The 12,607-nt window shown below is 32.9% G+C and overlaps 1 protein-coding gene across 1 annotated transcript; it reads right to left on the bottom strand.

The window, feature by feature from the left end:
* Positions 1-206: 206 nt before the first annotated feature.
* On the bottom strand, positions 207-4,594 carry LOC143601865 (uncharacterized). The gene is made up of 14 exons (XM_077079156.1): positions 4,415-4,594; positions 3,450-3,577; positions 3,178-3,249; positions 2,994-3,107; positions 2,814-2,882; positions 2,678-2,734; positions 2,550-2,603; positions 2,107-2,169; positions 1,834-1,896; positions 1,595-1,759; positions 1,348-1,503; positions 1,170-1,250; positions 428-489; positions 207-326 (listed from the first exon to the last, which is right to left on the bottom strand). Exons 1-14 carry the CDS (start codon positions 4,554-4,556, stop codon positions 230-232), a joined length of 1,323 nt encoding a protein of 440 aa, XP_076935271.1. The 5' UTR covers positions 4,557-4,594; the 3' UTR covers positions 207-229.
* Between the last annotated feature and the right edge of the window lie 8,013 nt (positions 4,595-12,607).

Below are 12,607 nucleotides of genomic sequence, written 5' to 3'. Positions count from 1 at the left end.
AGTTTAAAAAAGCAAAGCTTGAGCCTAGACAAGCTCTGGCTTGTCTTGGCTCGGCTCATTTACACCCAAGAATGAAAAGGGCAACAGGTAAAACGGGTTAGGAACAAATCATTGATAATATGGATCAAAATGGTCAAGTTGAGTTGACATAAAAACACTAGTTTTGATCATTTTAAATAAACTATGAATAGAAAGCAAAACTTAACCTGATAAAAGTATTGCTGTAGAACTATCTTGATATGGTTGCCTTATCTGGATGCACGCGTTTTGCCCTACGTCGTGAATGGCCCGTTTGAGAAGAACGGGTTCGCCTTTTAGGTTTTTTACTGCAAAACCCAAATTTGCATACCACAGTCACTGTAAATGCTATTTTAAAAAAAAAAAGTGAAAATAAAACTAAAAGTCGAGTTTTTTATATGAAACAAACCTGAATAAAGCTGATACCCATGTAAACAGAATCATCACCGGAAAAGCCATAAAAGTAGTGGCCTACAAGAGCATCTCATTAACTATACAACAATATAAACTACGTACAAATACTAAGGGCAGCAAAACTGAACGGGGCAGGTAACAGACTCGAGTCAAACTGGTAATTATCTTGTCAATGATAATCTATATTTTTGTTGAAATGATTCAAGAACCCGTTTTCTTTTAAGCTGTTTTTTTTCTTTTTCATTTTACAATTTTACCCATTAAAGGTACAGATGACACAAATTGATCTTTCATAAGTAGAGGTGTAAACAAACCAAGCCGCTTGCGAGCTCCTCGTTATCGACTCGCTAGAGCTTAATTGAGCCTAGTTTAAACGAGCTCGAGCCAAAAAATAAGCTTGTTTAATGAAAGAGCGCAAGCTCGAGCCTAACAAATCTATTCTATTATTACTTATATAATAATTATTATATATATAAAATTATAAGAGAAACAAGTAATATATTATGCTAGTTACATATATAAATTATAATTAAGATGGATTCAAAAATATATTTATAAACGTATAGAAACTAATAAAAAATATTTAAAGAGCCAAACTCAAGCTTGAAAAAGCAATCATGAGCCTAGCTCGAAACAAACCAAGCTCAAGCTCTCTTCAGTTAAACGGGTCACACTGACTAAACGGGTCGAAAGTGAAACCTCTAATCAAAACTAAATGCATAAGAAAAGGCACATACCAAAAGCCACACCACCTCATAAGTTGCAAGGGGACGTGTATACTCATTTTCATTCAGAATTTTACTAATGTTTGTGCGTACCTACCAGAATTAAAACAAAATCAGCGTAACCAACTATACCCCTTCAAAAAACAACCTTTTTGTTTTAATCTTTTACATAATAAAGCCAGAAGTTTACCAGGCGATGGTACTTTAGAGTTGTCTTTGAAAACCTTCTATAACCACGGAGTATTTTCTTAGTATAAGGCTTAAAAAAAATACGCGCTTTATTAATACGCGGTCCCGCTGTCTTCGATAGCCGGTTGATGTAAGGCTTTGTGAACTTGTTAACTTCCTACAAAGATATGTCACGAGAGTAAAATGGTAAAAAGTTCAAAAAACTTTCAGATTTTTATATAAAAATGTTTCCATAGTTCCAACAATACCTTAACGTATGGATCTAAAAGAGTTTGTATGTTGGTAATGTGAGGCCTTAACATTTTCTTAGATTCGTTGTAAATTTCAATGGTTTTTGAAGTGACTAGTTGCACATATGGTTCAGTATCGGTGACAAATGTGAGCCACTGATCCTTGATGTTCGGTATCCACTTCTGTAAATACAGAAGACAATATATTAATAAGAAAGAAGGGAAATTTTGTAAAATATAAAAAAAGGTTAACTTACGGTGTGCAAGTCATCAATGTGTGGTCGGGCCCACTTTCGAACTTGAGCTTCTGTTTCCAGTGCCTACAAAAATTTAAGAAAAAATATTATATTTGAATAATAAGAGGAATAGACATAACATTTAAAAATTTGTGGTGAAATCTCCTGTATTCAAATCAAATGTTGAACAGTTGACTTGGTATGTTAATGAAAATCAACTTTTAGCCAAATAAATATTAAGCTCATAATCAGCAACGCATTAATTACATCAGAATAACTGAAAAAAGTCATAACCTTTTGAACTGCAATATCAAGAGCTTGTCTTCCATACACATTCCAATGAGTTACAACAAGCGACTGCACATTAAGAAAATATACATGAACAGATAGAACACTACAGTTAACCTCAAAACAATCAAATTGGGTCAGTTTTGGGCTCAAATTGAACCAAAAACCAAAATTCAGTTTTTCAGCTTTTGAAAACCATTCAGCTTCGGTTTTTACCATTTGAGCTTGGATTTGGGAGTATGTTCTAGTTAGGTAATTCTAACTATAGAAGTCTCAATGAACGTTTAACTAAATCATATTCTTTTAGCAAGTCAAATCGTTTAAATTGGGACCGTGTTTCCGTTTGGCTTTTAATAATTGTAACATAACATTTACAAAATTTTAGGTGCAACATCATACATGACGCAATAATCTTGAAAACAGAATGAACAAAAAATACGAAAATATACCTGATAGTGAACCAAATGAACTGCCAGCCAAGATGGAAGCCATGAATCATGAACCTGTAGCAAAATCAGTGTAAAGAAACAAATACTTGAAACAAAAACATAATACCAACAATAAAATATCATATTACCTCTTCCAGTTCTTTAGAGTATCTAGCAGCGTTAAGTTGGAGTCTGATTCTTTCTTCCTGAAGAAACATTGGAGTCACTGAAATTATTAAAAAAAAGTCAACCTATTTTACATTAATAGCCAAGTTATTAACAAACCTCGGCTTTCTGTAGAGCATGTTCTGTATTACGAATTCTAATCTTTTGTTCTTCATTTATACTCTGAAGCTGAAATCAAAAAAGTAATTGGAATTTAGAAAGAAATAAATATAGATTCGCAATGTTTAATGCTACGATTCATAAATAATTAGATACACAAAAGTAATTATTCAACGTTACTTTTTCAAGTTTTGCATTCAATTCAGCAATTTTTTTCTCGGCAACGGTTATTCGAGTTTCTAATGCCTCTTTTTTTGAGTTTTGCTTTGATATTTCCGCTTTAAGATTTTCAACCTGCAAGAAACACTTTGTTAAAGATATCCATCAGTAAGAAAATATCTATTAATAAGTTTATGAATATCACCTGCTTTACAAGTTCGCTGGTTCGCGCATGCGCCTCACCTTCTAGCTCCTTAGCATAAAAAGATTCTTTTTTCTGCTATAAAGTTACATGTGTAAAGTTGATGAGATAAACAATATCAATAGTTTATTTCAGTATGAAACTAGTGGTTCACAGTTAATTAAATCATTAATGCTTGAATTCGTAAATGAGCATTGTTAATACCAAATTACCAATTATGCACCAGAACAATATCAAATTAATGTCACATGTAAATTCAATAAGCAAAAACTGACCTGGAGAGACTGAACTTCGCTATGCAAGGAGGTCAAACTATTTGACTTCTCGAGAACAACCATTTCCAACTGCTTAATTCTTTCATCCTTGGAGTTAATTTCACGGCTCCTCTCATCAATGCTGGACTCTAAAAAACAAAAATCAAACAAAATGAAGAACTTGTGCAAAAGTCACCAGCTAAATCCAATTTAGTAGCCAAAAAGAAAACAAACATATAGCGAAAATGAATTGATTTGAGAACCGATAGGAACAAATTTAGCTTCATTTTTCACATAAAACAAGAAACAAGCATTAAAAATGGACATATTTCAACAAAATTTCAGTTACAAATATTGATTTAAAACCTCAAGATACTTCCCTTATTCAGATATAACAATTCCATATTTCAAGCAGTTACTTTAGAAACCAATCTTTTTAGCAGTCACAAAAAATAAACACCTGACCTAAACCATTAACCTTCAAGTACAACATACAAGACAAAATGTAAGCAAAACCTTTTCAATCTGAAGCAGTTTCATGATAATTCAAAACTGTAGAAATGATGCAAATAAACAGTCAGCTATTTCATATCATTTGTACAAAATTGTAATGGTTCAAGCAAATAAAACATATATCGATAAACCCTAAGGCTAACAAACACACCACATAAAAAAAAACCCTAGATATAAGAACATCTATGCAGTCAATGCTGGACTCTACAAACTAGAATTTACAAGAAAAGCAACTTCGTTCAAACGCTACCAATTAATTCCAATTCGGTAGACAAAAAAAATACGTTGCCAAAAACGCATTGATTTACAACCCGATGGGAATTAGTAGCGTAACAATTCCATTTTTCATCAAAGTTTAAGAAATATAAAAATATATGTTCGGCATATAATTAATTAGATGCGATCAGCAAACAAGAATCAATCCGATTTCATAATTAACCTAAAAGCACAAAATTAAGAAAACAGATTGAAACCTAAATTGAGAATCTTTGACAGGAGTTGTTTGTGTTTGATTTCGAGAGATGAATCATCCGATTGTTGTGAAGATGCAAAAGCGACTAGAGTTATTAGGGTTATGATGAAGAATAATAATAATAATCGTTTTGGGGAAGCCATTGAAGTGAAGAAAGTGAGTGAGAGGGTTTTATGTATGGTTCTTTGGGAGAGGAAGGGAGATTTATAACTTTGTTAGTGACATGAACCGAACCGAACCGAACCGAACCAAGCTAAGATGACTTGGTTTGTAAATAAGATGAGCCCGAGTAGAGAAAAACATTCTAGCTAGAAACACCACAATAAACACGCGGTTAACCACACACCAATTTAGCATCCAAGACCATAGTTACTAAACCAAACCACCCACCCATTTACACGTGAAAAACTACATCAAATCACTCAACACAACACCACCTTACGTGACTATGGAACTAACATGACCACCTGATGTAAGGATGAAAGAACTTGCTTTAGGTGTTTTATATTGTGTGTTTTACTTGTTTATATGCATCGAACACAAGGACTTTGATTGGTTTTATGTTTACAGGTGATCAGAGCTTAAAGGAGCTAACTTGGAGAATTTAGGATGGAGTGTAAATGAAAGTAATGATATATTATATGACAGAGAATTGAAATACGAAGATGTGGCCAAAAACGGGGAGGAAAACAGAGCTGGAATGAAGATTTTATGAAGAAAACGGGTGTTGGTATTGTAGCCACAGTAAGGCAGAGAACAAAGCCCGTAGGCTACGGTGGCCAAGTCATAGCTACGGCTGGGCCTGATGGGAAATTGTTTTTTCTTGTTTTCCTTCCATATTTAAGCCCGATTAAATCCTAGGACGAATATCCTTCATACCTTAACATCCTTGGGCGATTTCGGGGCCATTCTCCACCATCCTAACACTTAGCAATCACAACAAGCATCCATGTTCTCATCATCTCAACCAAGTATCAAGATTTCCAAGATGCTTATGCTAGGCTAAAGCTTCCATGACCATCTTCGGGTGTAGGGTTGTGTTTGTGGTTAGACTTTTTGATATTTTGAACCTTAATATTGGATTTGGATTTGGTTAATCATTCGGTTAGTTGAATCTTTGCATTTGTTTGTATGCTTAAACAGTTTTTCGTAATTGAATGCTTAAGATTGTATTAGTTAATTGGTTGGAGGTCATCAACATTTAGGATTGAGTTCTTATTATCATTCACCCGTTTATCATTAATCATAGCATTGATTTCATTCATCAATATCTAAAACTGGTAATCAATTAGATTATTACTCAGCTGTGCCAATTGTTCGGATTAAGTTTTGATAATCAGCAGAGCCAAATATTTAGTCTTTTCTTTATTGATTCAAACAAAGAGATTTCCAAATAGGTTTAATTACTTGTCCAACTTGTTTCACAACCTGAAACCTAAAGATTGGTTATTTCCTCATAATTGTTTACAAATCAAAGTAACACTATTTTTGCTTAACAAATCTTTCAACTGCTTGACATCATCTGTCCACTTAGTTTAATATTTCATATATTATGAATTTGATTAGCACTTTCCATTGATTCTCTGCGGATTCGACACCTTACTTTTCCTTGCTAGTAAATGTATTTTATAAATGTTATTGATTGACCTTGCGACATCGATGTAAGGATGAAAAAACGTGCTTTAAGTGTTTTATATTGTGTGTTTTACTTGTTATATGTATCGAACATAAGGACTTTGATTGGTTTTATGTTTATAGGTTATCAGAGCTTAAAATAGCTAATTGGAGCATTTAGGATGGAGTGGAAATGAAAGTAATGATATATTATATGATGGAGATTGAAATACGAGACGTGGCCGCAAAAGGGGGGGAAAACGGAGTTGAAATGAAGATTACCGATATAAAATGGTAATATAACCGTTGTAAAACGGTTATAAATTTTCACTATAAATAACCAATTATCAACTCCATTTCATTTACAACAAACATTCTTCTTCTTAAGTTTATCCAAGATAAAACTTTCAAATGATTCACCCGGTTTTGGTGTTGGTCACTATAATGCTTATACTACTTCTCATTCTAATTTTTAATCTCCCATCTGAAGATTTCAGCATTTTCTTTTTCTTTTATATGTTTATAGCTCTACCAATGTATTGTATCTCATTGTTAATTGATATATATGGATTTTAATATTTATCTTATTATTTGCTCTATTATGTTTAGCAACAAAATGTCAAATATTTCAAAACTTGAATTCCTTGCACTCAACATTTCTGGAGAAAACTATATGTCTTGGACAGCAAATGTCAAAAGACATTTGCAATCAATGGATGTGTTAGAAACAATCCAAGAAGGCAATGATTGCTCTGAACAGGATAATGCAAAAGCTGATGTTTTCATCCATAAACATATTGATGAATTACTACAGCATGAATATTTTAATTGTGATAACCATATATGATATGGGAAGATTTGAAAAACAGATTTGGTCATCTAAGGAAAGTTTTACTACCTACTTATAGAGGTGAATGGAACAAACTTAGGTTCCAAGATTTTAAGAGGGTAAATGATTACACCTCTGCTTTATACCGAATTTGCTCAAAGCTAGAATTTTGTGGGTATACCAAAACAGAGGAAGAAAAGTTAGAGAAAACTTACTCCACGTTTCATGCATCAAATATAAACTTGCAAACACATTATTGATTGCAGAATTTTAGAATATACTCAGATCTAAATGCATTACTCCTTGTAGTAGAGAAAAATAATGAATTATTGATGAAAAATCATCAATCTCGTCCCACAGGTTCATTAGCAATACCAGAAGCAAATGTTGCTCACAAAAATTCTCATAAAAATTCTGGTTATAAATGGGAACAAGGTCGTGGACGAGGCCGTGAACGTGGCCGTAGTCATTTTGACAAAAAGCATTTTAATGGTCGTAACCATTCATTTAAATGGAACACTAATTCTTACGGTCGTGGTCGTGTCCGTGGTCGTAGCTAGAGAGCCAATAATTACAATGTTCCACAAAAAAACAATTCCAATCAACACAATAAATGGAATGAAGCTGGTAGGTCCGAAAACAATGGCACTTCCTGTTTTAGATGTGGAAGTACGAACCACTGGTCAAAGGCTTGTCGCACAGCTCCACATATGTGTGAACTATACCAAGCCTCTCTCAAAGGAAAAGAGAAAGAAATGAACCATGTTGATAAATTTGATGATTTCAATGCTAAGCTGAGCATTGCAGACTTTGATGTGGAACTCTGAAACAAATAATGCTTGACGATAATAATTATATGCAATAATTAAGTGTGTTTCTCATTATCTTTAATTATGTATTTTCCTTCATGTACTGTTTGTTTTTCAATTAAATAAAATTGCTATTAAAATATCATAATATCTTCGTTATACACTTATTATTTTTTTCTTAATATTTTTAAGATTTAAAATGAAAATCATTGGAGCACAAGATCAAACAAATGAAGAAGATATATTTATAGCGGATAGTGGAGCCACGCATACTATACTTAGATCTAAAAAATATTTTTATAAACTGAAACCAACAAAAGGGATCATCAATACAATATCAGGTCCTACAAACTTGACAAAAGGAGTGGAAAAAGCTAATTTAGCATTACCAAATGGTACAAAGCTCAAAATAGAAAATGCCTAATTTTCCCCAAAATCAACAAGAAATTTGTTGAGTTTCAAAAACATATATCATAATGGATATGATACTCAGTCAAGGACTGTTATTAATGAAAAACTTTTGCATATCATAAGCAAATTTCAGATATTGGAAAAACTGCCAATGCTCCATTCTGGTTTACATTATACATATATAAATGTGCCTCAAACACATATGGCAGTCAAAGAAAATTGTTGTGATTCTGGTATCATAAACTTATGGCATGACATATTAGGCCATCCAGGATCCACAATGATGAAAAATATCATTGAAAATACACATGGGCATCCACTGAAAGATCAAAAGATCCACAAAATAGATAAAATGTCTCAATGTACATCTTGTTCTCTTGGAAAATTAATTACAATGTCTTCTCCATTAAAAGTTGATAAAGAAACACCAATGTTTCCTGAAAGAATTCAAGGTGACATATGTGAACCAATTCATCCACCATGTGGACAATTTAGATACTTCATGGTCTTAATAGACGCATCCAGCAGATGGTCTAATATCTCTTTATTATCGACTCTAATGTTGCTTTTGCAAAATTTCTTGCTCAAATTATCAAATTACGTACACATTTTCCCGATTATACTATTAAAAGAGTAAGGCTTGATAATGCGGGAGAATTTACATCACATGCTTTTGATGATTATTGCATGTCTGTGGGGTTTATTGTCGAACACCCTGTTGCTCATGTACACACAAAATGGTTTAGCCGAGTCGTTGATCAAACGCCTACAGCTAACAGCTAGGCTATTAATAATAAGAACAAAAATCCCTTTTTCTATTTGGGGACATGCAATTATGCATGCTGGATCATTAATTCATGTGAGACCAAGTGCAAATCATAAATACTCTCCCACACAACTTGTTTCCGGAAATGAGCCAAACATCTCTCACCTTAGAATTTTTGGGTGTGCTGTGTATGTTCCTATTGCACCACCACAATGCACAAAAATGGGTCCTCAAAGAAGGTTGGCAATATATGCTGGATATGAAACGTCTTCCATCATAAGATACCTTGAACCTTTAACAGGTGATGTATTTACAGCACGTTTTGCTGATCGCCATTATAACGATACAATATTCCCGGCATTAGGGAGAGAAATGAAAAGGCAAGAAAGAGATATATCATGGTGTGTGCCATCATTATTACACCTAGACCCAAGATCAAAATAAAGTGAGATAGAGGTTCAAAAAATAATACATCTACAAGAAATTGCCAATCAGTTACCTAATGCATTTACTGATATAAACAGGGTCACTAAATCTCATATACCAGCTACTAATGCTTTAGCTCGAGTTGAGATTCCAAGCAAACAAAACCATTATAACGCATCTCATGAATCCCAAAAACGTTTAAAACGTGAAAGGCCAATTGGTTCAAAGGATAAAAATCTCGAAAATGAAAGGGCTCTGAAAAGGATAATGACCCTAAGGAAGGAATGATTGACAAAACCTTCTATCAGGAAAGAATAAATGATATAACATTCCCTCAGGAAGAAATAAATGATTCCAATAAGGAATTGTTAATCAACTATGGTCAATCACATATAATGTGGGATCGAGATGAAATGGAAAATAATGATGATATATTTTCTTATTCTGTGGCAAGTGATATCATGGAAGAAAATGATGACCTTGAACCAAAATATGTAGATGATTGTAAAAATAGACAAGATTGGAACAAATGGAAAGATGCCATACAATCTGAATTAAACTCACTAAACAATCGAAAGGTTTTTGGACCTATTGTCATTACACCAAAGTCAATAAAGCCTGTAGGATATAAATGGGTTTTTGTGAGAAAACGAAATGAGAAAAATAAAGTTACAAGATATAAAGCAAGACTTGTAGCTCAAAGTTTTTCTCAAAGGCCAGTAATTGACTATGACGAAACATATTCTCCTGTTATGGATGCTATTACGTTTAGATATTTAATCAGCTTAGCAGTCTCTAAAAATTTAGAGATGCTTCTTATGGATATTATCACAACTTACTTGTATGGATCACTAGACATTGACATCTATATGAAAATTTCCGAAGGATTTAAACTCCCCGAAGCATTAAGCTTAAAGCCTAAGGAAATGTGTTCCATCAAGTTACAAAGATCCTTGTATGGACTGAAACAATCTGGAAGGATGTGGTACAAACGTTTGAGTGATTATTTGGTAAGCAAAGGATACACAAATAATCTTATTTGTCCATGCGTCTTCGTTAAAAAGACAACATCAGGATATGTGATCATAGCTGTGTATGTTGATGATCTAAATTTAATTGGGACACAAAAGGAAATTAATGAAGCAATTGATCTTTTAAAGAAAGAATTTGAAATGAAAGACCTTGGAAAAATCAAATATTTTCTTGGTTTACAAATTGAGCATATGCATAATGGGATACTTGTGCATCAGACAACTTATACTGAGAAAATCTTAAAACGTTTCAATATGGACAAAGCAAATCCTTTAAGCACACCGATGGTTGTTAGATCACTCAATGTTAACAACGATCCATTTCATCCTTGCGAAGATAATGAAGAGATTCTTGGTCCCAAAGTACCATACCTCAGTGCAATTGGAGCACTTATGTATCTTACTAACAGTACAAGACCTGACATTCTTTTGCAGTTAAAATATTGGCAAGATTCAGTTCGTCCCCTACTAAAAGACATTGGAATGGCATTAAACATATTTTTCGATATCTAAAAGGAACCATTGATTTAGGTTTATTTTATCCAAAGGATTCAAAAAAAGGGTTAGTTGGTTATGCAGATGCAAGTTATTTATCTGATCCCCATAAAGCAAAATCTCAAACTGGATACATATTTAAGAATGGAGGAACTGCGATTTCATGGTGTTCTCAAAAACAAACACTCGTTGCAACATTTTCAAATCATGCTGAAGTCATTGCATTTCATGAAGCCACAAGAGAATGCATATGGTTAAGATCTATGTCACGACACATATTGATTTCTTGTGGACTAGAGAAAGATCGATTCCAACACCTATCTATGAAGATAATGCAGCTTGTGTCTCGCAAATGAAGGAAGGATATATCAAAAGTGATAGAACAAAGCATATACCACCAAGATACTTTGAGTATACTCGGGACCTTATTAAAGACAATCAGGTTGAGATGAGATATGTCCAATCCAGCAATAACTCAGCTGATCTTTTCACAAAAGCACTTCCCACAACAACATTCAGGAAACATGTTCATGATATTGGCATGCGCCATGTACGGACAATGTAACGACCTGCAACTTGAGGGGGAGCTACATATTGCACTCTTTTACCTTAACTAAAGCTTTTTCCCATTGGGTTTTTCTTTAGCAAGGTATTTAATGAGGCAGTACTTCAAGACCCCGAAGTTTTGAAAATGTGTCATCCAAGGGAGAGTGTTATGAATCATTGACGATTTTTTTTGTATGACACAATTTGTCAAACCAATTATATATGTTTGCCTTCTAAATAGTGTTTTTGAATAGTTATTTTGGTATTATAAATATCATGTGTTTATAACAAAGATATGCATCCAGTAAATTGATAATTCTCACATTTTCTTTACTCTCTTGTTTCTTTGTTATATTAAAGTTCAATTATTACTTCAATAATCTTGTTATAATTAGGGCTAATATTATAACAGTATTTTAGTTGCTGGAGTATTTACTATTTTTTATGTTTGTATTTATTACAATTTTATAATCATTTTTTTCGGTTTCGTCGGTTTTTATGTAATCGGCGAACCGGTTAACTTTTCTAAAAATAATTTAGTTCTCTGTTACTTATAAATACTTTATGTGTGAAAATACACAAGTTTTATAAGTTATTTATTAAAATAGTACATTTCTTATTTTAGTTATTAATTTCACAAAACTAGCAATTTTGACGTTTTCGGGTCGGTTTTTCCGCGACACGAACCGTCAAAGATCAAGTTATTCCATCTTGACCTTAATATATACATTTACTTGTGTAAGGTATATATATTATTTGGGTTTACGGGTTGTTCTAAAACAGTTCGCAAAACCGTTGTCGGTTCGCGTTAAAAGTCGCATTTTTCGACGGTTAAAGCTACCGACAAGCAATTTAAGTCATATTAAATATGTCAAACACTTTGTACACTTAATACACATATTTACAATATATAATTTGAGCCAAATTTCTAGATTTAAACACTTAGCACAAAACACCAACTTTTAGCAAATTTCAATTATGGTATGCACAAGTCTTAACTCACTGAATATGGTTAAGTAAAAACTAATCATTTTTCATGTGACATAAAATATTTAAGATCCTTAAATGTACAGATTTCAATCATTCTCATTCATGCATGTTCATGTCACATTCATTTCATATATGCCAAAATCTAACTTTTTAGCATTCTAACATAAATGCATGTTTTCCTATTATATAAATCCAATAATCTTATCTTGATTCCTTCACATTTACTCATCATTTATTTCTTAATAATTATATCATCTTTCATATAAGACATTCAAAT

The sequence above is a fragment of the Bidens hawaiensis genome, unplaced genomic scaffold (genome assembly GCF_021521415.1).
Source record: "Bidens hawaiensis isolate Kalapana, Puna unplaced genomic scaffold, B.hawaiensis_p1.1 tig00057318_1, whole genome shotgun sequence".
NCBI classification, from domain to species: domain Eukaryota; kingdom Viridiplantae; phylum Streptophyta; class Magnoliopsida; order Asterales; family Asteraceae; genus Bidens; species Bidens hawaiensis.
This window is presented reverse-complemented; position numbering and strand designations above follow the sequence as displayed.